The 27,487-nt window shown below is 41.0% G+C and overlaps 1 protein-coding gene across 8 annotated transcripts in view; it reads right to left on the reverse strand.

Moving 5' to 3' along the window:
• Positions 1-3,155: 3,155 nt before the first annotated feature.
• The window catches only part of ttll4 (tubulin tyrosine ligase-like family, member 4), a 102,817-nt gene continuing 78,485 nt past the window's right edge, over positions 3,156-27,487 (reverse strand). For 6 of the 8 annotated variants that reach the window (XM_059967630.1, XM_059967628.1, XM_059967629.1 and 3 more), the window contains 6 exons: positions 26,997-27,131; positions 22,491-22,607; positions 21,969-22,059; positions 18,486-18,696; positions 15,341-15,411; positions 3,156-5,964 (listed from right to left, as the gene is read on the reverse strand). In XM_059967630.1, the coding sequence (XP_059823613.1) occupies positions 5,782-5,964; positions 15,341-15,411; positions 18,486-18,696; positions 21,969-22,059; positions 22,491-22,607; positions 26,997-27,131 (808 nt within the window). In that variant the 3' untranslated portion in view covers positions 3,156-5,781. Of the gene's footprint in view, positions 5,965-10,751; positions 10,854-14,547; positions 14,631-15,340; positions 15,412-18,485; positions 18,697-21,968; positions 22,060-22,490; positions 22,608-26,996; positions 27,132-27,487 lie in introns of all 8 variants that reach the window. The other 2 variants (XM_059967627.1, XR_009511703.1) reach the window with 2 other exon arrangements.

Raw genomic sequence — 27,487 nt, forward strand, 5'->3', positions numbered from 1 at the left:
CAGAAGTGGTCAACAGCATGGGTGATCAATACGTTCGTGGCCTAAGGTAGAAGGAGATGAGTTATACAGCTCTCGTTACATGCACGTGCAGTTCAGCACTTTGAGTGACTATGCAGAAAGTTTAAAGTTAATAACTCATCTCCTTCTACGTTAGGCCACAAACTTATCAATCAGCCCTCATACTTCTATATCCAATTCCTGAGGATACCTTCCAATAACTTTTCCACTACTGATATCAGGCTCATGGGCCTACAATTTCCTGGCTTATTCTTAGAGCTTTTCTGAATCAATGCAACAACATTAGCCATCCTCCAATCTTCAGCACCTTGTCCATGGCTAAGGATGTTTTAAATCTCTCTGCTAGGGCTCCTGGATTTTCTGCATTAGGATTCCACAGCATCCAAGGGAACACACTGTCAGGCTCTGGGGATTTATCCACCCTAATTTGCCTCAAGACAGCAAACACCTCCTCTGTTATCAATATAGGGTCCATGACCTTGCTGCTGCTTTGCCTCACATCTATTGACTCGTTTGCTTAAGCAAATTCAGGTCTTCTTTTAGCCTTCCTGATTTTCTTGCATTTCTTATACTCCTTAAGAACCTCATTTGCTTCTGCCTGCCTATACCTGTTATGCACCTCCTTTTTCTTAATCAGGGCCTCAATATCCTTCAATGACCAAGGTTCCTTAAACGTATTATCTGAGCCTTTTGTTCTGACAGGAATATAAAACTCTGTACTCTAAATTTCACTTTTGAAGGCCTCTCATTTACCAAGTAAGTATGCCTTTTCCAGAAAACAACCTGTCGTAATCCACACTTGCCAGATCCTTTCTGATAGAATCAAAATTGACTTTTCTCCATTTAGAAATCTCAATCCCAGGACCAGATGTATCATCTTCTATAATCACCTGGAAACTACTGGCATTCTGATCATGTGATGCAAAGTGTTCCCTATGCAAACTTGTCATTCACCGTCTTATTCATTAATAGGAGATCTAGTATCACACTCTCTCTAGTTGGGACTTCTATGCACTAATTAAGGAAACTTTCCTGAACACATTTTACAAACTCTTTCCCATCCAGCCTTTTCACAGTATGGGAATCTCAGTCAATATATGGAAAATTTTAAAAATCACCTAATATCACAACCATTTGTCTCTTGCAACAATTTGTGATCTCTACAAATTTGCTCTACTAAATCCACCGACTGTCATGTGGATCCATAATATAATCTTATTAACCTGGTCATACTTTTCTTAATCCTCAGCCTACCCAGAAAGCGATCTCTCTATAAATTTGCTCCTCTAAAACCTGTGGTCTGTTTTATTTATTTTAGAAATACAATGAGCAGCAACCCCCTCCCCCAATTCAATTCTAGCCTAAACATGGGACAATTTACAATGGCCAATTAACCTATCAACTGGTATGTCTTTGGACTGCAGGAGGGAAGTGGAGCAGAGAAAACTCATGCATTCTACAGGGAGGATGTAGACTCCTTACAGATGATGTCAGAATTGTACTCTGATGGCCAGAGCTTTAGTAGCTTTGTATGCTACCAAGGCGCTGACTGCAAGTGGTCTATGATATGGTCATGCCTTTTGAATTCCTTAGTTCTACCCATAAAACCTCACCAGATGAGCTCTTCAGTCTGTCCTGAGAACTGCCATAACATTTTTCCTGACTGGTAATGCCACCTCTCCCCCTTTAATCCCTCCCACTCTGTCACGTCTAAAATAACAGAACCCTATAATACTGAGTTGCCAGCCCTACTCCTGCAACCAAGTCTCACTAATGGCTACAATGTCATAACTCCATATGCTGATCTATACCTTTTCTACGGTACTCTTTGATCTAATATATGCAGCTCGGAACATTAGCCCCACCATCCTCAACCTTTTGACTCCTGACCTTGTGTGGAGGCTCAATAACATCTTTCTCCATCACTCCACTATCTGTTCTGGCACTCTGGTTCCCAATCCCCTGCAACTCTCGTTTAACCCTCCTCCCTTGTAACACTAGCAGACCTTCTCAATAGGATACTAGTACCCCTCCCAATTCAGGTGCAAATTGTCCCTTTTGTAAAGGTCCCACTGATCCAAGTATCTGAAGTCCCCACACCAACTACTTAGCCATGTTAAACTGTATGATCTTCCCATTCCTGGTCTCACTAGCACATGGGACAGGTAGCAATCCTCAGTTCACAGAACTGGTGGCTCTCTTTTAACTTAGCACCTAATGCTCCGAAATCACTTTGCAGGACCTCATTACCCATCCTACCCATGTCATTGGTACCAACATGAACCATGACTTCTGGCTGCTCATCCTCCCACTGAAGAATGCTGTGGACTCAATTTGAGATGTCACTGACCTTGGCACCCAGGAGGCAACAAACCATCTGGAAGTCTTCTCCTCATCCATAGAGCCAACAAATCCCCTATCATAATTTCTTGCCTCTGAGTCAATGCCGCAGACTTGACTGCTGTAGCTTTCTTTTGCTAGGTCATTCCCCCACCAGTATCCAAAATGGTATATCTGTTGTTGAGGGGAATGGTCACAGGGGGATTCTGCTCCCACCTGACGGCATGGTATGACACTACTTTGCCAAGACAGCAAGAAACTTCAGAAGGTTGTGGACGCAGCTCAATAAAACAGCTAGCATAACCTAAGACCTCTCGCATCCCAGACACTCTCTCTTGCTCCCCCACCCCTCCATCGGGCAGAAGCCTGAAGGTTCACGTCACCAGACTCAAGGTCAGTTTCTATCCCACTGTTAACAATTCTCTCATTTGTAATTTAACAAATTTCACGGCACATGCTAAATATATAGTAAACCTGATTCTGATTCTATAAGACTATTGAACAGTCTCCTAGTATGATAAAATGGACTTGACCTCCCAATATGCCTTGTTAAGGCCTGCATTGCACTTTCTCTCCAACTTTAATAGTTTATCCTGCATGCTGCTATTGCTTTACTGATGTACTGATGTGATTAAATAATCTGTCTGGAAGCCACACAAAAAGATTTTCACTGCACCTCAGTACATGTGACAAATTACACAGATCAACACTGCAGCCTCTCCACAATTTCATGGATTTTGAAACTGGATTGAGATATTTAGGTAAACAAACACCAGGAAAACAGGAGTACACAACATAGTTCTCTTTATTAATGATTTTTAAAATCTGTTGTGTGTTGAACAGATTTTTGAATTATTACAAAATGGCATCACAGCTTGTAACTAGTGCACATCTCCATATGTTTATTGGAACAGTGGCTCCTGCAGCTGGAGGTAAGTGCAGAGCTAGCGGCGGAGAAACCAAAGGCTGAACCATTTTGAAAATTTGAGAGACCTTCCAGTCTTGTAAATAATTCCTTTCATGAACGGGCTGATGTAGGCGAGACGCAGCTCTTTACAGGATTACCCATATAGTCCTTCATAGACACTGGAAAAATATCAAACCATTCCAGCTGTATAAAATTTAATACAGATACATGTAAAAATGGTGTAGATTCAACCCTTTTACTGTTAAATATTATTAAGAATCTAATGTTTAAAGCAGTACCACATTTCAGTCTTTAGCCTTAGGAATCTGTAATTAATATGCACACAGATGTTCTGAAACTTATTCAAATTATTGCCATGATGGAAGTTTGACTGATTCTGTTATGGGGGAAATAAAGGGCTCCAAGTGGTGACAATCACTAATTGCTCTTGCACCAACAGGCTTATTATTATTAAACCAAGTGGACTGAGCAGGCACCCCATGAGGGATATCCACTGCTTTGCTAATTAGTTGTTCTTTTACTAGTCAGAGCTAGTTTGACCCCTGGTTCATAGGTATATTGTAAACGTTAAAACTAGAGTAAGCACAAGACATGTTAAAGATGACGATGAAATCAATCTGATGGTAGTAATGGTTCTATTCTTTCATCATTTCTAATAAAATTATCATTGTTTATGAGATCAGCTGTGGAGTTTTATTGCAATCCCAGCATTTTCTAAAGGCTACAGAAACACCAGCAAAAGGAAACTGCAGCCCATCACTGCACAAACTTCAGTATGCTTATCTCCATCAGCTAAAGTGTTCCCAAAAGCTTCAGCAGGAAGCAAGTTGGACCAAGTGTTTCGTGGATTCCTTCAGCTTTCGTAATGATAGGGATACAGGTAAAAACAAAACAACCTTGTGGGGGCGATGGGAGAGGAAAACATCTCATTACATTTGGAAGGGTCAACATGGTTAAGTCTTTTACAACCAATCAGAATTGGGACACAAGGCACACTTTTTAATGCCTAGGGTGACAGAATAAAAAAAAATTTTGGATGAGGCACTTCACTCTTCAAGGCACTTTGTATGTATGCACATAAGGGTTGATTAATACTAGAAGTTGGAACCATTTGTCCTGAAGGGAGGGAGGGTACGAATGCTCACAATAGAATTTAGCCATTTTGTACATCCAAGAACAAGCAGTCAAATCAACTCCTCTCAAAATTAGTTGGGACAGTTTATCCAGGTCACCATATTGACCTTCTGATAACATGCAACTGAAAGATGGAGATTAGAGACAATACTTTCTCTAGGTAGAAAGAGGTGAGAACTGCTCACTGAAATGAAGGAACTTATTCAACTTTTGAGAGGTAAAGACCAACGTTCTGGGCAGAAACCTGCTCTCCCAAGTGAGTTCAGTTGTTTGTGTACAAAATCTCACGTAGGAAGATGACACAAACAAGGTTAACATAACCTGATGGTTAATACACAGTGTATTCTTTTCTATTAAAATCCTTTTCCCATTCTTTTCTATGGTCAAGACTTTGCAACAGAACTATTCCCATCCCATTATCACCCACTGATACACTCTAACTTTGACAAGACTGGGTGTGTTCGAGTGGGTACAGAAAACACAAATCATTTATCAAGTCATCACAAATGCTACTCTCAGACTAATCAGTCATTTAGCTCAGATCTTAAAGCCTGTAAAAAGAAAACAACTGGTTACCAACTGATTAAGGCAGTCATGGTGCAAGACTGTTCACCAGATGCTGTAAACTGTTTCTGCAAACATTGCAGTTTTTACAAAATTCTAAAGTAATATTTTGCGAGAAACTTCTAGCTGTAAGGCAACATTAGACCTTGAGGGCTTTTTGGCATAAAAGAATGATAATCTTCAAATCACACAAGACACTAAGTCAATGACAGGTCACACAGCGATGCTTGCACAGTGAGGTATGGAAGAGAAAACAGCAGTGGAAGTTTGCATTGAATCTTAATGATAAATGAGAATTAACATTACACATCTTGCAAATATTCACTGGGCATGTCATAAAACACTTCTATCACGTCACTTCAAAGTCATTCTTGGTGGCATAGATCAACAATTTTGTTCAGCACAAGAATTTACAGCCCAATTGCAAGGCCATTTTAAATACTGTATAACAGTATAACAGGAGAAGTAGCACTTGCGTTCATCCGAAACAGAGGATTATCAAGAGGTTAGTTGTTTTCTAACATCAGCCAAACGAGGAGTGGAGTGGAGTGCCGCAGGAAGCTGGTAAAATTTCTGTACATTAATTCAGCATTTCCTTAAGGCTAGCACTCATATAGATGCATAGTTTGCACTGTCATAACATAGTAAACAACTGGTGTTAACGCCAGGTCCTGAATTGAAGAGGTTCTGTGCTTAACAAATACGGTCCGGAGAACAAGTCTGCACATGACAAAGGGTTAACTTCCTTGCTCTCCTTGACCTCTTCCTCAGCTGAGGTAGACTTAGAAATCAAGTTCTCAGGAATTGACTGTAGGTTCTGCCAGCAGAAAGGGATTGGCGGGAAAACGAGTACGACTCTGCTGGCCATCTGTGGTAGCAGCTTGTTCGACAGCTCTCAGGTCAGCTGTTGAGTGGCTAACTGCTTCTGTGGTGATGGATTGGATTCTTGCTTCATGGCTGTGCTTTGTGGTGAACTTTGACTGTGGGGGGGGGGAGAAGAAAAGAGCAAGACATGTTATGAAACATGTTGAAGCTTTATCTCAACCAATTTCAACTGTTATAATAAGAATGCAATGGGAAACTGGCTAAAACCTCTGTTGTTCAGTTGGCACCGACCGTTTTTTAAACCAACATTCTATTTACCCAACCACATTTTGTTTAAAGTTTCAGAAGAGAAAGGCAATATGGAGTTGGAGTCTGAACAAAAGGGATTTATTGAAACTTGGTGCACATTAGGAGACCAGAAAAAAAACTAAACAGGACTTTGGAACAGCCTCATTCAAAGTGCATACATGTCATTTTCTTGTGGGCATACTCAAATCTATAGAATAATAAACATAACAGAATCAATGAAAGACCAGACCAACTTTGCACACTAGCTGAACACTCAACTGTGCAAATACAAAAGGAAATAAATAATATAAATAAGCAACAAATATTGAGAACATGAGATGAAGAGTCCTTGAAACTGAGCCCATTAGTTATGGGAACATTTCAATGGTGGGACAAATGAGGTTGAGTGAAGTTATCCCTTTTGGTTCAAGAGCCTCATGGTTGAGGGGTAATAACCGTTCCTGAACCTGGTGATGTGAGGCTCCTGCACCTTCTTCCTGATGGTAGCAGTGAGAAGAGAGTGTGTCCTGGGTGGTGGGGATTCCTAATGAAGGATGCTGCTTTCCTGCAACAGCATTTCGGGTATATGTTCTCAATGGTGGAGGGCTTTACCCGTGATGGACTGGACTATATCCACTACTTTTAGTAGGATTTTCCATTTAAGGGCACTGGTGTTTCCATTCTGGGCTGTGATGCAGCCAGCCAATATACTCTCCACTGCACATCTATAGAAATTTCTTAAAGTTTTAAATGTCATGTTGAATCTTTGCAAACTCCTGAGGAAGTAGAGGCACTGCCACGCTTTATTTGTAATTGCACTTGGCTGCTGCACCCAGGACAGGTCCTCCAAAGTAATAACACAAAGAATTTAAACTTGCTGACCATCTCCACTTCTGATCCTCCAATGAGGACTGGTTCACGGACCTTTGGCTTCCTTTTCCTGAAGTCAATAATCATCTCCTTGGTCTTACTGACATGGAGTAGGAGGAGGTTGTTGAGATGGCACCACTCAGCCAGATTTTCAATCTCTCTTCTATGTGCTGCTACAACAACACCTTTGATGCCACATAGTCTTAAGTATAAAGTGAGCAAGGCAGTGAGCTAAGAGCACAGCCTTGAGGTACACCTGTGCTGATGGGGATCATGGAGGAGATGTTGTAGCCAATCAAAATTGACTGGGGTCTGCAAGTGAGGAAATTGAGGTTCCAATTGCACCAGGAGGTATTGAGGCCAAGGTCTTGAAGCTCAATGATTAGTTTTGAGGGAACAATGGTATTGAACACTGAGCTGTAGTCAATAAAGAGCATCCCGATGTATGCATCTTTGCTGTCCCGATGCCCCAGGGTTGAGTAAAGAGTCAATGAGATAGAATCTGTTGTGGACCTGTTGTTCCAGTAGGCAAATTAGATCCAAGTCACTTCTCAGGCAGGAGTTGATATGTTTCATCATAAACCTCTCAGAACACTTCATCACTGTAGATGTAAGTGCTACTGGACAATAGTCATTGAGGAAGGTTACCACATTCTTCTTAGTCACCGGTATAATTGAAGCCTGCTTTAAGCATTTGGGTACTTCAGACTGCCGAAGTGAGAAGTTAAAGATCTCAATGAAAATTCCAGCTAGTTGATCAGCCCAGGTTCTTAGTTATTAGCCAGGCAATCTGTCTGGGCCTCGGAGACTGAAATCACAGGATCAATATGGTTGTGGGAGCTCCTGATGGCTCCTCCATGTTTTGATGGTCAAAGCAAGCATAGAAGGCATTGAGCTCATCTGGGAGCGAAGCCCTACAGTCACCTATGTCACTTGACCTTACTTTATAAAAGGTGATAGTATTCAAGTCCTGACACAACTGTCAAGTATCCTTCATTGGTTCAAGTTTAGCCCAAAATTGCCACTTCACCCATGAGCTGGCCTTCCAGAAATCATACCTGGACCTTTTGTAACTTTTTGGTCACCAGACTTGAATGCCCCTGATCTCACGGTTCATTCATGGCCTCTGATTGTGTAAGACCAGGATCTGATTATAGACTTTAGGAGAAGGAAACCATAGGTCCATGCGCCAGCCCTCATCGGAGCATCAGAGGTGGAGGGTCAGCAGCTTTAAATTCCTCGGTGATATTATTTCAGAGGACCTGTCCTGGGCTCAGCACACAAGTGCAATTATGAAGAAAGCTCTGCAGCGCTTCTACTTCCACAGGAATTTGTGGAGATTCTACATGACATCTCAAACTCTGACAAACATCTTTAGATGTGTAGTGGAGAGTATATTGCCTGGCTGCCTCACAGCCTGGTATGGAAACACCAATCCCCCTGAATGGAAATCCTACAAAAAGTTACAGCCAAGTTCCTCATGGGTAAAGCCCTCCCAACTATTGAGCATATGAAACAGCATTACAGGAAAGCAGGCTCCATCATCAGGAACCCTCCCACCAGTCAGGGCATGCACTCTTCTTGCTGCTGCCATTAGGAAAAAGGTACAAGAGCTTCAGCACTCACCATCATTAGGTTCAGAAACAATTATTACCCCTCACCCATAAGGCTCTTGAACCAAAGGGGATAACTTCACTTGCACCATCATTGAAATGTTCCCACAACCTATGGACACTTTCAAGGACTCTTCATCTCATGTTCTTGATATTTTTTGCTTATTTATTTATTATTATTATTCCTTCTTTAATTTGCAGTGTGTTGTGTTCTCTGCCTGAACACCCTAATTAGGCAGTCTTTCATTGATTCTGTTATGGTTATTATTCGATAGATTTATTGAGTATGCCCTCAAGATTAATCTCAGGGTTGTATATGTACCTTGCTAATAAATTTACTTTGAACTTTGTATAATTTTGTGGGCACACACTCATCTACAACTGTTTTAATAAAGTCTGCGAAAGCCATTCAGATCCACAGATGAGTTCTTTAGTGCAGCCCAGGCCACTGACTCAAAGTAATCCTACAGCCACTCCTCTGCATCCCGCGACCACCTCTTTGTTATCCTCATCTCTGGAGCCTTGCTCTTTAGCCTCCGCCTGTATGCAGGTAGCAGAAGGACAGCCAAGTGATCCCATTCTCTGATCATATGTGATTACGCATTAACCTAATTATCTGTATTTTGATTGTTATGTTTCTCCGAGTACATCACTACATGGGAGGCTTAATTAACAACAAATCTAGACCTTGGTTTACAGAATAAAACAATTATCCTTGAGTCTAATTTAGTTAATAGCAAATCTAAGTCTTTGCCACAACAATAGTTGCAAACAATGGTGTAGTTATAGCTGCACCCTTCCTCTTTATTGTTGAACCTTATCAGTGGTTCCCTGTTACATCAACACAAGCTACATCCGATTCCACTAGTTTAACCCTCTCTATTCCATAAGACATAGAAGTGGAATTAGGCCATTTGGCCTATCAAGACTGCTCCACCATTTCATCACAGCTTATTTATTTTCCCTCTCAACATCATTCTCTTGCCTTCTCCCTCATAAACTTTGAAACCCTTTAATCAAGAACCTATCAATATCTACTTTAAATATACCCAATGACTTGGCCTCCACAGCCATGTGGTAATGAATCCCACAGATTCATCACCCTCTGGTTACAGGAATTCCTCTTCATCTTTGTTCTGAAGAGATATCCTTGCATTCTGAGGCTGTGCTATCTGTCTAGACTCTCCCACTCCTCTACAAATAAAAGATGAAAGGGACATTTAAGAGACTTGGAGACTAATACTGATGAAAGAAAAACGGATGGATATGTGGGAAGAAAGGGCTAGATTGGCCTTGAAGTAGGTTAAAGGGTCGGCACACCGTGGGTCAAAGGGCCCATACTGTGTTATGCAGATGGTGGTCTATAAATGGAATGAGCTGCCAGAGGAAATGGCCAAAGGAGGTACAGTAACAACAAGCATATGGACAGGTACATGGATAGGAAAGATTTACACGGCTAATTTATTTTCTCTCTCAGTTTCATTCTCCTACATACCTTCCCTCTGTAACCTTTGATGCCCTTACCAATCAAGAACCTATCCACCTGTTTTAAATATACCCAATAAATTCCACAGATTCTAAGTCTGTGCCGTCTGTTCCTGGCTCTCACTATAGGAAATATCCTCTCACATCCACACTACCTAGGCCTTTCAATATTTGATAGGTGTGAGGAGTTTCTTATTTTATGTTACTGCTAAGGCTAATAAAATGGCTTCTTTGTTATGTTAACAGGTGAGAAAGTGCTTTCTCTCACAGCTTGTTTGGGTACTGATAACGAGAATTGTATTCATTTGGACCCCTGAGCAGGGTTTCTGGCGAGGAGAGGAGATGAGGACAGATTCGTGTGGAGAGTCTGGTCAACCACCGTGGTTAGTCCCAGGCGGCGGGTCGAGGAGGTCGGAGGGGATCGAATGGTGGCAAGAAGACTTCGTTAATGGTTGTGCACGAAGTGGTTGGTGCCTTTTACTTTTCCTTTTATATTGTATCTCTATTAAGTACATAGCTCCAGTAAGGTCTATAAAGTGTAATAATTTAATCGCATATGGTGCATTGTCCGTTATTTGGCGCGGTGGGGACATCACACAGCGTCTGCACAAGCTGATTATCCAGTTTGGCGGGGCCAAAGGCTGCTCCCTCTAGACGGAAGTGAGCTGAGTGAGCCTGAGGCTTACCAGGGGGCTACATTGTGGATTTTACTTGTCCGGGATTGGATTCTGTGGAAGCAGACATCAGCAACCAAGATCCTTCATAGTTCGCATGCCGGATGGAAGAGTCTACAGGAGGAACAGGAAGCATCTGCTGAAGACAGGCGAGAGGGAGTTTCCACGTACATATGCACAGGACATTTCCACAGATACAGACATGGAAAGAAATGACACCAAGAGTGAGGGACGCGACAAAACCCCACGACGCAATGAAGGTGAAGGTTTGACGCAGGCCGACAGAAGCGGAAATGCAGACCGCAAAGACTCAGAGGTCACTCGAGAGACTGACTCTGATGAAGGACAAGCACAGTCACAGTTGTATCGCACGCGGTCTGGGAGATAAGTCAAACTTCCAGCTAGATACGGAGACTAGATCTACCTACAGTCTCACACAGTTTGAGGCAAAGTCACACATGTTATAAGTTCCAAGGTGTGAAATAAAAGGTTTATTAGTCTATGTTAGTAAAAGGAAATATACAGCTGTTAGTATTGTAAGATACAATGTAGAATACAGCATAAGAAGTTAAGATGCTTTTAAGTTTATGTCATGACTGTTGCAATGTAAGAAGGGCATTGTTTTGGTAATTCAGTGTTGTAAAAAAAAATCTTGAGAAGGGGGATGTAATGTACTGTGTGAGTATTCACAGGTCAGAGTGCGTATGATGTCAGAACGGGAGTTTATGAAAATGGAGGTCTGTTGAACATACGTGGTTGTTCAATCTACAGCAGTGTCCAAGTCACATCAATTCTACAAAAGCCACTGTTGGGAAAAAGAACTCACATGGAAGTTTCAGCTAGAGTTTACCAGAAGGCATGTGAGAAATCAGCTGGAAGAATGTTCTATGGTCTGACAAAACCAAAATTGAGCTTTTTGGCCATCAGACTAAATGCTATGTTTGGCATAAGCCAAACACCAAGAGTCATCAAAAACACACCATCCCTACTGTAAAGCAAAGAGATGGCTGTGTTGTGCTGTGGGGATAATTCACTGCAGCAGACCCTGGAAGGCTTGTGAAGTAGAGGGTAAAATAAATGCAGCAAAATACAGGGACATCCTGATGCACTGAGAACTGCAACTTGGGAGAAGATTTGTTTTCCAGCAAGACAATGACCCCAAGCATAAAACCAAAGCTACAAAGAAATGGCTTCAAAACAACAAAGGCAATTCCTGGAATGGCCAAGTCACTGTCTAGACCTCAGTCCAATTGAGAATTTGTGGCTGGATTGTAAAGGGCTGTTCAATCATGATCCCCATGCAATCTGACAGAAGAATGGGGAAAACTTAATGTCCAGATGTGCAAAACTGATAGAGACCTACCCTCACATTCTTGAGGCTGTAACTGCTGCCAAAGGTGCACCTACTAAATACTGACGAGCGGATGAGTAATTATGGAATCAATTATTTTGTGTTTAATAATTGTAATAAATTTAGACCAATCTGTTGACATGTGTTTTTACTTTAACAGAAAAGGGTATTTTCTGTTGATCAGTGTCAAAAAAGCCAAATTAAATCCACTATGATTCAATGTTGTAAAACAAGAAAACATGAAAACTGGCAGGAGAGGGTGATTGCTTTTATAAGCACTAATTATATTAGTCTAATTATATGCCCATAAAGTGATATTAGGCACAGAAGTGTCTGGACATAAAGTGACTTTGACAGGAAGTAATAAGGTAGTGGTGATAGAGGGGTGGGTTTGTGAGTGGTGGTGTTGATCAGCCTTAATACTTGGGGAAAGTAAATATTTTTGAGTTTGGAGGTACCAGCACAGATGCTACATAGCCTCCTCCCTGATGGAAGTGGGATCAATAGTGCATAAGTAGAGTGGATGGAATCCTTCACGTTTTCTGTATATATGCACTCGATGGCAGGTACGAGAGTTTTGACAACCTTTTGTAGAGCCTTCCTGCCATCTTGGACAATGACTCCGATCCACTCCATAATGTACTGGTTAGGCACAGGAGTACATTCAGCCAGAGACTTATTCCACCGAGATGCAACACTGAGCGTCATAGGAAGTCATTCCTGCCTGTGGCCATCAAACTTTACAATTCCTCCCTCGGAGTGTCAGACACCCTGAGCCAATAGGCTGGTCCTGGACTTATTTCCACTTGGCATAATTTACTTCTTATTATTTAATTATTTCTGGTTTTATTTTGCTATATTTCTACTCTATTATTAGTTGGTGTGACTGTAACGAAACCCAATTTCCCTCGGGATCAATAAAGTGTCTGTCTGTCCGCCACAGTGCAGTTTCCATTGAGGATGATGGGGAGGGAGAAATAGTTGTGCATTTTGACTCTGAAGTCCATTGATTAGGAAGTCCAACACTCAGTTGCAGAGGTATATTTTGACCGAGGAGTAGGAGTTTGTTGTGTTACGAATGTGCCACAACTCTGAGGGACCAAAGGGTACAAAGTAGCCCCCTCCTTTTTGAGAATCGCAAGATCGCTATTAATTCGGGTCTGGGACCCAGGAAATGAGAGAGAGACACGCAGGATCCTCAAGGTTTGGAATGTGTCCGGGCCTCCAAAAGACAAAGCCACGGATAACGGCCATTGTCTCTGGGAGACGGAATTGTGTATTGAGTACTGTACTATCCATTGAAGCCCTCAGGGAATGACCAAAGTGGACTGGTTGAGGGATGGCACCATCCCAACCTGATTGACATCTGAGACCCCATGAGTAAGGATATAAGAGGGTCTGGGAAACAACCCCTTTAGACGCACCAGGAGAAACGCCAGAAATCCTGTGACGGCGTTTAATAGCGACAGCGTCCTTTTCCATTTGCCTCGGAATTGGTGGGCCTTACCATGGAAGAACGGCTTTAGCTAAAAGGAGAAACCACCACCAACGACATTTCGAAGGATCGACATCATAAAAAGGAAAAACTAGCATGTTCTAAAAATCCGTCTCTCTCTCCAACCAAAAGCTGCAGCCTGAATGAACATGAGTGCCTTTTATATTCCATCGGACAATACATTATCCCCTAGACAACGATAGAGCTATTTCTTATTGATTATTATTATACCCGCACCTTTTGATCTAGTATTGACGACGTATAGTATCTGTATGTTTGCATTGATATTATTTTTGTGTATTTTTACCAATAAATACTGTTAAAGTAGTACCATCAGACTTCAACAGACCTCTCTATCTTTGCTGGTAAGTTACCCAGTTACGGGGTACGTAACAGTTGACTAAGGTATGTGGGGCGATCACGTTAAATGCCAAACTGAAATCCAGTAATTCTTAGGTAAGTGTACTTGAAAGAATATTAAAGATTAGTGAGCGCACCTATTGTTGGATTAGAAAATTAGGTTTACTGTTAGATCTGTGGATAATCATTTTATTTTGTAATCATGACCCAGTCTGTTAGTTAATTAAGTAATCCCGTAGTCACCATTGTTATCAAAATGTAGTTTACTGGTAATCTCTTCAATTGAGAATGTAAAAGCTGTACCAAATTCATGTTCAGGTAGATCAGCTTTGACAGGTTCCCTAGTGTTCACCAGTTTTCAATGAATCATCCATTATTTCAAATACTCATTCCGTGTGATCTTTCAGTCAAAAACTGATGAAATAAGGATGATTGTGTGTACATAAAAAGGCTTTTCTCGATGTTTTGGAAAAAGCCACTGTAATCACACTGTTTAAAAATGACATGTAAAAGTAAAAGGAATTAAATTTAAAATAATTTTGGTTTAAAATATTGGCTCCCATCATCCTTCCCCATTGAAATGTATCCTGTGATGTTCCTACCTCTCAGAGGAAGAGTTCAGCTTGCGCACTCCATTCTGGCTGACATCTACCTTTGGAGAAAAGTTATTTTTGGGTGCATGCCACTGGAAAAAGGGGGGAAAAAGAATCTCATTGCTTCACCCAAAACAAGTTAATGATCAATAATTGAAATTATGATAAGCAGACTGCCTGATTGCCTAAGGTTCAGAGACGTTGAGTGTTTATTTTGTACAGAGATCACGGAGAAAACTGAAAGCTCATGAAGGTAGTGCAAGGACATTAGGTAGGAGAGGGGAGATGAAGAGCAAGGACAACATTATGCTTTAGTTTGCAGTAAAACATTTCACAGAAACGTCAAATTATACAATACTGTCTCAACATAAGAGATTCTTCAGATGCTGGTAACACACACAAAATGCTGGAGGAACTTAGGCAACATCTAAAGAAAAGAATAAAGTGTTGACATCGCAGACTGAGTCCCGTTGAGGGGTTTCGGTTTGAAACATTGACACTTTATTCCTTTGCATAGATGCTGCCAGATCTGATTAATTCCTCCAGCACTTTATGTGCGTTACTTAATAATATCTTGCACCTTATTGGCTACTGTACTTTCTCTTTATTCGGCACTAATTCTTTTATCTTGTACAACCTCAATGCAGTGTTGTAATGAAATGATCTGTATGGATGGTATATAATAGTTTTCTACTGCACCTTGGTGTATATGACAATAATAAACAAGTTCAACAGTACATCTTTTAAAAATTCTTCATGTTAGATACCAAGGACTGAAGAGTTACAATTCTTAGTTACTCACAACATGTGCAGGATTAACTGATAATCCCAAGTGAACTCTTCTATAACTCAGTTCTTGCAGCATTTCTATTCCTGTGCATACAAGAGAAGATAATGATTTTCCTTTAAAACAAAACGTCCTTTATCATTAAACCAATGTATTCTCTTTTCCGAGTTTGATGCGATATGGCTCTTAGGAACTAGCTTCATTTAAATAATCAATACACAAAGCAGATGGAGGAACTGAATTCAGCAAGGAACAACTGAGAACAAGTTCCCAAGCTGTGACTCTGGTATGTCTCAATTAAAAGCAAAATAAAACCATAAGTGTGAAGTGAGTCATCATATTTCTTCCCAACCCCCCCCCCGCCCCCCACCCAATGACAACCTCTGCACACTTCAGGTCATGTCATGTAATAATATTGCAAGCAAAATTGTGTATTAGTGCTGTATCCAAAACTTCAAATCAGATCTTTGACTTAAACTTTGGCACTTCTACACACTGTGCTTGGCAAACAGTTTGGAAATTAACTGCTGAGAAATTTGCAAGGGGATCACATTTCAAATGCAAAGCTGAATTAGCAATTGGCAATGCAAGCCGCAATGACAATTGCATAACTTGCAATACTAATCCAACTGTCAGTTCAAATCAAATGATACAAGGCAAGATCTGTACACAGACATGTACGCAAACTCGCTCTAGGGGGTGGAGGTGAGCTGCTTTCCTGAATTTCACCACAGGGGCTGGGGCAAGTGCTGGCAGGATGCTGTTTTTTTAATTTTATTTAGAGAAACACCACTGTAACAGGCAAGCCCACACCATCTAATTACTTGGAGCAATGGAGGATGACAGGTGACCTGATAGAGGTGTATAAGAATGTTGAGTATTGATTGTGTGGATAGTCAGAGGCTTTTTCCCAGGGCTGAAATGGCTAACACTGCCATCAACAGTGGTAAAGGCAGATACAGTAGGGTCTTTTAAAAGACACTTAAATAAGTACATGGAGCTTAGAAAAATAGAGGACTATGTGGTAGGGAAATTCTAGGCAGTTTCTAGACTAGGTTACAGGGTCGACACAACATTGTGGGCCGAAGGGCCTGTATTGTGCTGTAAATTTCTATGTTCTATTACCCCCATTTGACCAATTCCTCTACTATCCTGTACGCCTTTGGAAAGTGGGAAGAAACTTGAGCACTGGAGGAAACCCATGAGTTCAAGGGGAAATTGTACAAATTCCTTACAGACAGCAGCAGGAATTGAACCTGGATTGCTGGCACTAGAATAGCATTTTGCTAAGCACAATGTTACCATGCCACCCTGTTAGGTCACAAAATCAAGGGGGAAATATAACCCACTAATAATGAAGAAACAAAATTTCCAAGACAATCAGTCTCTGACTTAGAATAGATCTTGCAGGTGGCAGTGCTTCTTTGAGCCTACTCCCATTGACTTTCCAAGTAGTGGAGGCTGTTTGGAGAATGCTGCTGAAGAGATTAGATTTTTGCATTAAATCAAATCTGCAAAGATTGTGGTGGGCAGCTGATAAATGTCACCATGCTTCCAATGCCAACATAGCATGCCCACAACTCAAATAGCTGCATTACACTAACCACTAAGCTACTGTGTTACCCTGACAATTACAGGCATAAACATTGTTTCACTGAAGGGAACCCACCCTACATTTCATTCCCTGAGACCATAAGACATAGGAGCAGAATTAGGCTATTTGGCCCACTGAGTCTGCTCTGCCATTCAATCATGGCTGATCCATTTTCCCTCTCAGCCCAATCTCCTGCCTTCTCCCCGTATCCTTTAATGCCCTGACCAATCAAGAATCTATCAACCTCTGCCTTAAATACATATAAAGATGGCCTCCACAGCTGCTGAAGCAATGAATTCCACAGATTCTCCACTCTCTGGCTAAAAAATAAATCCTCCTCATCTCCATTCTAAATGGATGCCCCTCTATTCTGAGGCAGTGTTCTCTGGTCTTAGACTCTCCCACATATGAAATGTCCTCTCCACATCCACTCTATCAAGGTCTTTCACCATTCGATAGGATTTAATGAGGTCACCCCTTATTCTTCTGAATTCAAATGATCTTCATATGGCAAGCCGTTCAAACCTGGAATCATTTTTGTGAACCTCTTTTGAAACCTCTCCAGTTTCAGCATATCCTTTGAGTTCAGGGGCCTAAAACTTCTCACAATACTCCAAGTGAGGCCTCACCAGTGCTTTATAAAGTCTCAACATTATGACCTTGCTCTTAAATTCTAGTCCTCTTAAAATGAATGCCAACATTGCATTTACCTTCCTCACCACATACTCAACCTGCAAATTAACTTTCAGGGGATTCTGCACAAGGACTCATAATCCCTACATGCTTCAGTTTTTTGTACTTTCTCTCCATTTAGAAAATAGTCAAGCCTTTCATTTTTTCTACCAAAGTGCATAACCATACACTTCCCAACACTGAATTCCACCTGCGATTTCTGTGCTCATTCTCCTAATCTGTCTAGGTCCTTCTGTAGCCTCTCTACTTCCGCACAGCAACCTGCCTCTCCATCTATCTTTGTATCTTCTGCAAACTTTGCAACAAAACCATAAATTCTGGAACACCAACCAGAAAAGGCTCCCTTTATTCCCACTCTTTGCCTCCGGCCAATCAGCCACTGCTTTATCCATGCTAGAATCTCTCCTTTATTATCATGGGCTTGTAGCTTGTTAAGCAGCCTCATGTGTGGCAACTTGTCAAAGGCCTTCTAAAATCCAAATACACAACATCAACCTATTCTCTTTTGTCTATTCCGCTTGTTATTTCTTCAAAGAATTCCAACAGATTTGTCAGGTAAGACTTTCCTTTGAGGAAACCATGCTGACTACAGCCCAATTTTATCACGTACCTCCAAGTATCTCGAAATTACATCCTTAACAATCAACTCCAAGACCTTCTCAACCACTGGGGTCAGACTAACTGGCCTATAATTTCCATTCTTCTGCCTCTCTCCCTTCTTGAAGAGTGGAATGACATTTGCAATTTTCCAGTCTTCCGGAAGCATTCCAGAATCTAGTGAATCTTGAAAGATCATTACTAAAGCCTCAACAATCTCTTCTTTTTATTCTCTCTCTACTTCAGAGACAAAGACTTTATAACATTTTGCAGTACCTTCCTGCCTGTTCCGGCCGTACTTTTGCTCCCACAGGTCAAGCAAGATGTTATAATACCGGGGCTGTTCAAAAAATCGGAGATAGCGTGAGGACAACAGGCAGGGGAAGATCCGTTCGAATTGTCCCCGACGATTGTACTCATCCTCTGACTCCATTAACATCCGAATATCTTCAGGGGTGAGGATGTCCAACAGAGTGGAATAGAAATCCTGAAAGGCAAGGAAATAAAATATAATTAAATAGCACTGCCCTGCCTTTAAAAAAAACATTGCATCTTTAATGTCTTGTTTTGAACAAGCTTTTTGTTCACTGTCTTTTTTATGTATAAATTTTACATTGTCTGAATGACATATAGAATATCAAATTATACATATATAAGACAGTGATGCTACTGTAAATTTTTCCACTTTAGTTGGACTTGCTTTACATCGCACCTGCATTCTATTACACATGCATATGAGAATAGACTTGACCTAAGCACTTGATATAAGGGGCTAATATTTAGATTGGGTGGCGAGATGAAGATACCTCTCTTACCAAAGGAGGTACAAGGTACTCCTTCACTCTTCTAGCCCGCAGATTACCCTTGGGCAAGATACCTTGCAGCTGCTTAGTCCCTGATCAGGGTCACGTGAAGCCATGGGAGCAGGTAGTGGATAGTCGTATTAGCAGCTAGTGCATTTCACAAGTCCTGGTTACATGACCACTGACACCAGGCAGACAACCTATGGTCTAACATGTCAATCATGGCCTCCTCTTGTGCCAAGATGAGGCCACTCACAAGGTGAAGGAGCAACAACTTATATTCCGTCTGGGGACCCTCCAATCTGATGACATGAACATAGATTTCTCCTTCCAGTGAACATATTCCCCACCACCCCCCCATTCCTCACTCTGACTTCTTACTTCTTTTCACCTGCCTATTATTACTTACCCCTGGGTCCCTTCCTCCTTCCCTTTCTCTTCTGGTCCAATCTCCTCTATCAGATTCTTTCTTCTCCAGCCCATGACCTTTCCTACCCATCTGGCTTCACCTATCACCTTCCAGCTAGCCTCTTTCCCCTACAGCTACATTTTTATTTTGGCATCTTTCCCTTTTCTTTGCAATTCTGAAGAAGGGTCTCAGCCCAAAATGTCAACTGTTTATTCTTTTCCATAGATGCTACCCCATCTGCCGAGTTCCTCCAGCCATTAAGTGTGTGTTGCTTTGAATCTCTGAAGAACACTGATAATGGATAGGGTCACCTATCTTGTAAAGACACTACTTAAAAGGTAATGCCAAACCTTTTTTTAGAAGAATTTGACAAAAACAATCATGGTCATGGAAAGACAATGATTGCCCATGACATACAACATGGCACATAATGAACAACGAACGTTTAGATAAGAAAACCGCTGTCAGACTTCACTCTAAGTGCAGTCTTAATAATCAAATCTATGCAAGATGATTGAACAGTTTTTAAATCAATTGATTTAGATTACATATTAGCTCAATATAATATGTTAAAAACTGATTTGCAGTATTTCATGTCTGGCTAAAATTTGATTTGTCAACTCTTCCTATTATTACTTCAAGATGGCGGCGTGACACAGTTTGCAGCGGCCTCTCTGGAGTTGATATCTGTTATTTGTCAAGCGGAGTGCCGTGCACAATTCTAATCTGATGAAAAACGGACGTGGGAGCACAGAGGAACATCTGGAAATCTCCAGGAAGGCCTTCTTCGTTGCTGCTGCTGTGCGGTTTGGGTCTCTGCTGAGAACAGGCCCCCAGTCCTCAGGGTCGCATTGCCGATGGCTGGTGGCGGGGGCATCTTAATACGCTCGGCAGAGGATGGTGCTCGGAGAAGCTGTGCCGGCGGGGATGGTCGGAGGCTCGGAGGTTCGACGGACTCGGAGTCCACTGCGGTCAGGTCGCTTTCAGTGTGTGCTGTGTCCGTGAGGCTGGGTTCGACGGAGCTTTCATTGTGCTGCATCCGCGAGGCTGAGTCGGGCGGCACCATGGAAGTCCATAGCGGGGGTATGCCCTTCTGCCGCCGGCAGGGAATGATGGGTCTATCGGGACCTTGAGGACTTGTGGAAACTGTGTGGTGGTTTCTTTCGAACTTATAGTCTTATAACATCTTTGGAATATTTTTACAGTGCCCATGGTCTGTTTTTTTTAAATCAAATTATGGTATTGTTTGCACTGTTGTAACTATATGGTTTTGTGCAGGTCTTGTAGCTTTAGTTTTTGGTCTTGTTTGTCTGGTGGGTTTGGAGCTCCTTTCCGGGAACGTGTTAAGATGGTAGCGTGATATTAAATAATATGCAGCAGCCTCTCCGGACTCTGGACTGGGGATTGCCAAACGTTACGTGAATTTTCTGGTGTAGCCTATTTTGTCATGTGCTTTGTTGATATTGTTCTGGAGAAACATTGCCTCATTTTTTAACTGCATTGCATTTGTGGTTTTTAAATGACAATAAACTGAATCTGAACCTGAAAGTTGATTCGTGGCTTTGTATACTTTAGTCGGGACTGTGCCAACTTCATTCACGGTACAACTATAACAACTCAGCATCCCTAAAATCCCTAACAGATTTTGCAAGATGCTGGAAATCTTGAGCAACACAAAGTACTGGAGGAACTCAGCAGGCCAGGCAACAACTATAGAGGGGAATAAATCCTTCATCAGGTCTGGAAAGGAAAGGGGGGGGGGGGGGGGGTTCAGAAGTCAGAATAAGGTAGGGGGAAGAGTACAAGCTGGCCTCCCACCTGCCCTCCTGATCTCCCTTATTTGGTTCCATACTTCACCTTCCTCTCCTTTTAGTGTCAATCAACTGCTGTCCATTGTTGCCTCCACCCATCACTACTTCCACTTGTCACTCCTCCATCCGCCCATCACCTTCTCTCACCTGGATTCACCTGCCAGCTCGTGCCCCATCCCTTCCTGACAACTTCAGCTCCCCTCTATCTTTCAGTCAGAATGGAGAATCTCAACCTAAAAAACCAAGATTGTCCATTTCCCTCTACAGATGCTTTCTGACCCACAAAGTTCCTCCAGCAGTTAGTCTATTGATTCTATTATGCTTGTTTGCACAAACTCTACAATGTTACATCATGGCAAGAAACTCAAACTGACAAATGTAGATGGCTTCTCAGAATTAATTATTTGGTCTCAATTTTTTTTTACAAAATAAACTTTATTCACAATAAAAAATATCTACAAGAATAAACCATACAATGCTTTTTCATTCTTTATATTCAAAGTCAATACTTTTAGTACTGTTCTATTACATTTCTACACTTCAATCAATAGCACTCTGCTGCAACTCATGTGGCCCCTTGGTCTCTTCTCCAACCTGGCCCTTTCCTCTCCAGTAGCAGAATAACCCTACACTGTGATCCTTCGCCACCGATGGTAGTGCATTACTTCAGGGGCACCTGTTAAAATTTTTTTGTACTTCAGGTAATGCACATTTAAGTAATGGAAAAACTACTTGCCTTGGATGGCGATTTCTGACTCAGGTAATATACCCGCTTCAGCTTCTCATCTGGTGAAAGTTCACTACTTTTTGGCCTGGTTGCTGATGTACTGTGGTTAAACAAAGATTATTATTTTCTTTCAAAAAAAACAAAGGAAAGACAAATGCAAAGAAAATGGAATATTTAATCATCGTGGCTCTCCCCAGCACAATCCTTGGTCTCTGTTGCTGATTAGGGGGAAGTATGAAGGGGGATGTCAGAGATAATTCTTGTGTTTAGACAGAGTGGTACTGTAGGTGCATGAAACACACTGCCAGGGCAATGATAGAGACAGGCACATTACAAATATTTTTAAACTCAGATAGGCACATGGATGAAAGAAAAATGGAGGGCAATGTAGGAGGGAAAGATTAGATTGATTTTTAAGTAGGTTAAAAGGTTAACAGAACAATGTGGGCAGTGTTGTACTATTCTATGTTCTAAGATTTTGTCCAGTATATACCCTCCCAACAAAACCTTGAGAGACAGCAAACACCTTACCTTTTTGTGAGATTTGGCGTTACATCTTTTTGAGGGATAATGAATCCAGCTAGATTCAGAAGATCACTTATCATCTGCCCCTTGATGTTAATGTCCAATGGAGAATTTGAGTGCAGACTGAACAAAGAGATTAAGAAAACTGGAACTTACAATGGTTCAAATTTCAGCACAATATTTACCTACAAAAATTGTTGCAAGGCAAATAAGTTTAGAAAAGCAAACACTTCTTGAAAACTATGGTTACGAGTCAGTTACTATTTCAAAAAACAAGCCTTCATTAAGAAAATCGAGGTAGATACTGTACTGAAAAACCGAATAAATTGTTGGAAGCAGAGGCAGCTTTTGTAGAGAAATAAATAGAACAGTTCAGGTCAGCGAGTCTCCACCTCAACGGTTTTGGTTTGGCTTGCTCTGTTTATCATTTCCAACACTGATGGACTGGCACTTTTCTTAAGTTATTATTGAAGGAGTTAGCCAAGTACATGGCCATACCATTGATCCTGTCTGCTCATACTTAGTCACTCAAATCCTGCAACTCTAGCCTGAAAAAGCAAGCTAGACAGCAGATGGACTGCAATCTAGTGGTTCATTGAAATATACACAGGACATTCGACCCATAGCACTGCACCAATTATTGGGTCTTCCCAATGAGTCCAAATCTTGAACACATTCCCTATTCCAATGGTACAGTAGCTTAGCGGTTAGTGCAATTACTAACCACACCAGGGATCATCGACTGGGGTTCTATTTCTGCCACTATCTGAAAGGAGTTTGTACATTCTCCAAATGGTTGTGTGGATTTCCTCTAGGTGCTCCAGTTTCCTCCTGCTTTCCAGTAATGTACAGGTTAAGGTCATGGTTAGTAAGCCATGAACATGCTACGTCGATGCCAGAAGCATGCAACTAATGTGGGCTGCCTCCAGCACAATTGTTGGACTGGGTTGGTCATTGCTACAAATAGCACATTTCATTGTATGTCTCAATGTACGTGTGACAGATAAAGCTATTCGTTGAAATGTTATCAACATTGTTATTTTTATTTTTCAACTTTGTTAATTACATTTTGAATTTTCCCAGTGCATCTGTTTCTCTTTTCAGGCTGTGGGTTCAATCATGTCCCTAATGCTCTAATGGAAGCATTAATACAGCCAAGATTATGAAACCACATGTATGCTATACTACCAATACATACTTTTTTTGAAGTTTGAATTTTTTAGCTCACCTCTGCAACAGAATCATTTTCTTGTAGTGGATTTGACACAAACCCAACCAATTGTGAACTTAATTTTACAGAAAATAGCAATTTTTGTATTAAAGCAGCATGCAGCACAAAAGCACATAAATTAATATCACTTGTTATTATGCTTCATCTTGAATTTGTCATTAAAGAGAATTATTACTAAATAAGACCTCAACGGTGGACTGGTGGTTGATGATGACACATCACAACAGCAGCGAAGGAGAAAAAGGCTACAGCAGTGAAGGATTCCCAGTTGTCTTGCATTCCATGCCACTGGACCCTGCCAAGGACTGTGTGGTGGCCACCTATGCATCAGCCTCCCCACGTTAAACAAAGTTACACAAAGGATATCTCTGTTAAGGGAATCCACCTTAACATCTCAGAGCTATACTTTACTGTCACCAAACAATTGATACTGCAGTGTACTATCATCACAGCGATATTTGATTCTGCGCTTTGCGCTCCCTGAAGTACAAATCAAAGTAAATATAATAAAATTTTAAATTATAAATCATAATTAGAAAATAGAAAAGGGAAAGTAAGGTAGTGCAAGTCAGGTCCGGATATTTGGAAGGTGCGCCCAGATCCGGGTCAGGATCTGTTCAGCAGTCTTATAACAGTTGGAAAGAAGCTGTTCCCAAATCTGGCCGTATGAATCTTCAAGCTCCTGAACAAAAAGTGTGTTGGCTGGGTGGGTCTTGTCCTTGATTATCCTGGTAGCACTGTTCTGACAGCGTGCAGTGTAAAGTGAATCCAAGGATGGAAGATTGGTTTGTGTGATGTGCTGGGCTATGTTCACGATCTTCTGCAGCTTCTTCCAGTCTTGGACAGGACAACTTCCATACCAGGTTGTGATGCACCCTAGAAGAATGCTTTCTATGGTGCATCTATAAAAATTAGTGAGTGTTTCAGGGGACAGGCCAAATTTCTTCAGCTTTCTCAGGAAGTAAAGGCGCAGGTGGGCCTTCTTGGCAGTGGACTCTGCTTGGTTAGACCAAGTCAGGTCATTTGTGATATTTACCCCAATGAACTTATATAGATCCCAGATCTGCCTCTACAATTACCTATAGACCCAGCAATAAACAACTCCTTTGGAAAACATCATACTCAACTTGAGTGATTGCACTACTACTAAATACTGTTGCACTAACAAAAGCAACATTACCTTATAGGTTAGGTTTAGCAAAAGGCAATTCAATGAAAAGCAGCCTGCATTCACAGTGGACCATTTTGTTTTTTTAACTTTGCAGTTGGTGCTACACAAATACCCATGTACAAAACTTAAAAAAGACAAAACGGTGGGCAATACAGGGAAACCGTGGTTAGAAAGGCTCAAGGATATAATATTTGCTTGTGGTGAACTATTGTTTTTCCAGAAGGAAGGAATTGTACTATGTTGGGGACATTAATTAACCAATTTAATATACAATGGATTCCAGTTAATTGGGTCACATTAAGACCAGTACACTTTGGCCCAATTATGCAGCTGCCCCAATTAGTTGAAGTTTCATAGAAAGAGTTAAAAAGGTATTTAAAAAAAAAGACAAGCTACCATTTAACTCAGTAACAAATTATTTAAATGAAATACAGAAAAAATTAAAGCAGTACCATACTGCAGTGTATTAGTTCCTAGCTATTGACAAAGAAATTCATCCAGTTATACTGCTATGTTCTTTTGATTAACTGTAAATGAATAAAATCAGCACAGATACCTAGTGCAGACAACGGACTGCCTTCATTGTCTTCCTGCATGAAGTAGTATCAAAATCCAACAATAAATTTCCTGGCATCCTGTAGAGTCACTACCTCGTGTCATCTTTATCACTTTTCTCATCTTCATTTTTCCTTCCTTGGTGTTTTGATACAATGCTTTCGGTCATTGCATCGCTTAATTAATCATTTTCATTGTAGAATTCATTTGATTGTTGATACCTTCAAATTCTTCATAGTTCCTAACTTGATGAAGTAGTGAAGTTTGTTTTATTTTCACTCCTGGCTATTGCCTGATACCCCTGATGCTATTTAAAAACTATTCGCTCTAAACAGCATGTAGTGTCTAATGGTCACATAAGTGCACATGACTGATGCTAGTTAGAAACTGTTCAGCAACTGTATCCTGCTCCAAATTACTGTTCAGCAAGTCTCCTGGCCCAAATTAAGCAGCACGCTGTTCCAAAGAATTGAAGGGAATCCTAGCTAGTTTTCCAATTAGATTTTTTTAAAGAATTGTCCCAAATAAGCTGTTATTCCGATTATCCAATGCTGCTGGATTAGAGAACATGTCTTACATGAGGTTATGAGGCTCAGCGAGCTAGGGCTTATCTCTTTGGAGAGGCAACTTGATAGAAGTGTACTAGAGGCATAGGACTGAGTTAATAGGCAAAGATTCTTTCCCCCCAGGATGGAAATGGCTAATACAAGAAAACATACTTTTTTGCAGGAAACTACAGGGAGGATGACAGAGGCAGGTTTTTTTTCTACAGAGAACAGAGTGTGTGGGCACTGCCAGGGGTGGTGGTAGAAGCAGATACATTAGGGACATTTAAGATACTCTTAGATAGGCATATAGATGATAGAAAAACAGAGGGCTATGTAGGAAGAAAAGGTTAGATTGATCTTGGAGTAGGTTAAAAAGTTGACACAACAGCATGAGCCAAAGGGCTTGCACTGTACTGTGCTGTGCTATGTTCTATGTTCCATAATAGTCTATCTTATCATTTTACATAAATTAACTGAATGGCCCCATGTGTTTATGAAAATAAATCAAACACAATACAAGGGGAAATAATTTTATGGTGATTAGAACAAATTATAAGGGGGCTATCAGAGATATTTTTTTTAAGAACAGAGTGGTGAGTGTATGGGTCATGCTGCCAGGGGTGGTGATTGAGGTAGAGACATTACTGGCATTTAAGGGACTCTTAGCTGGGCACACAGATGAGAAAAGGGAGGGCTAATTGGGAGGGAAGGTGAGATTGATCTTAAAGGGTTGGTCCAACATCATGGAACAAACGTCCTGTACCGTACTATTCTGTTTTCTATGTAATCTCTTCTGCTTGCATGATTTTCAGTATAGGTCTCATAAGTAAATGGGGAAAGAAGGGAGCTGATAGAATGATGAAATAGTGTAAAAGTAAACTTCTACAGAGAATGAACATTGAAAGAACTTTCATGACAGTGTGGAGGTTACTAATTTGTCATCAGTAACTTCAGAGAAAAGCAGAGTAAAACAGATGTATAGGTGGGTAGATATTTCAATCTTATACCTTGGTGAAATGTTGACTTCCAGAACCCACATCTTCAAGTTCTCGTCAAGCATTATGTCAAATCCAAACAGTTCATGGCAGGTATAACGATTCTTTACATACAAGTTTATCTGGCTGTTCACATAAGACTCAGACCTGCAAAGCAAGATAAACAACAAATAAAAAATGAAACCACTCACAATTCATGGCTGCATGAGCAGATTTTGCTCTAACTCCATCCATAAGTTTGCAGATGATTCTACCATAGTGGACTGTATGTCAAATTACGATGAGTTGGAGTACAAGAGAGAGATAGAGAGCACAGTGACATGACAACAACCTTTCCCTCAATGTCAGCAACAAAAAAAGAGTCATTGACTTAAGGAAGGGTTGTTAGTGTACATACTCCTGACATCAACAGTGCTGATCAACTCAGCTCTCTAAAAGAAAAGTCACATACAAAAAAAAACCATACTCACTGGGTTTGTTGTAAAAACAGAAAACAGACTGAG

The sequence above is a fragment of the Hypanus sabinus genome, chromosome 4 (assembly GCF_030144855.1).
Source record: "Hypanus sabinus isolate sHypSab1 chromosome 4, sHypSab1.hap1, whole genome shotgun sequence".
NCBI classification, from domain to species: domain Eukaryota; kingdom Metazoa; phylum Chordata; class Chondrichthyes; order Myliobatiformes; family Dasyatidae; genus Hypanus; species Hypanus sabinus.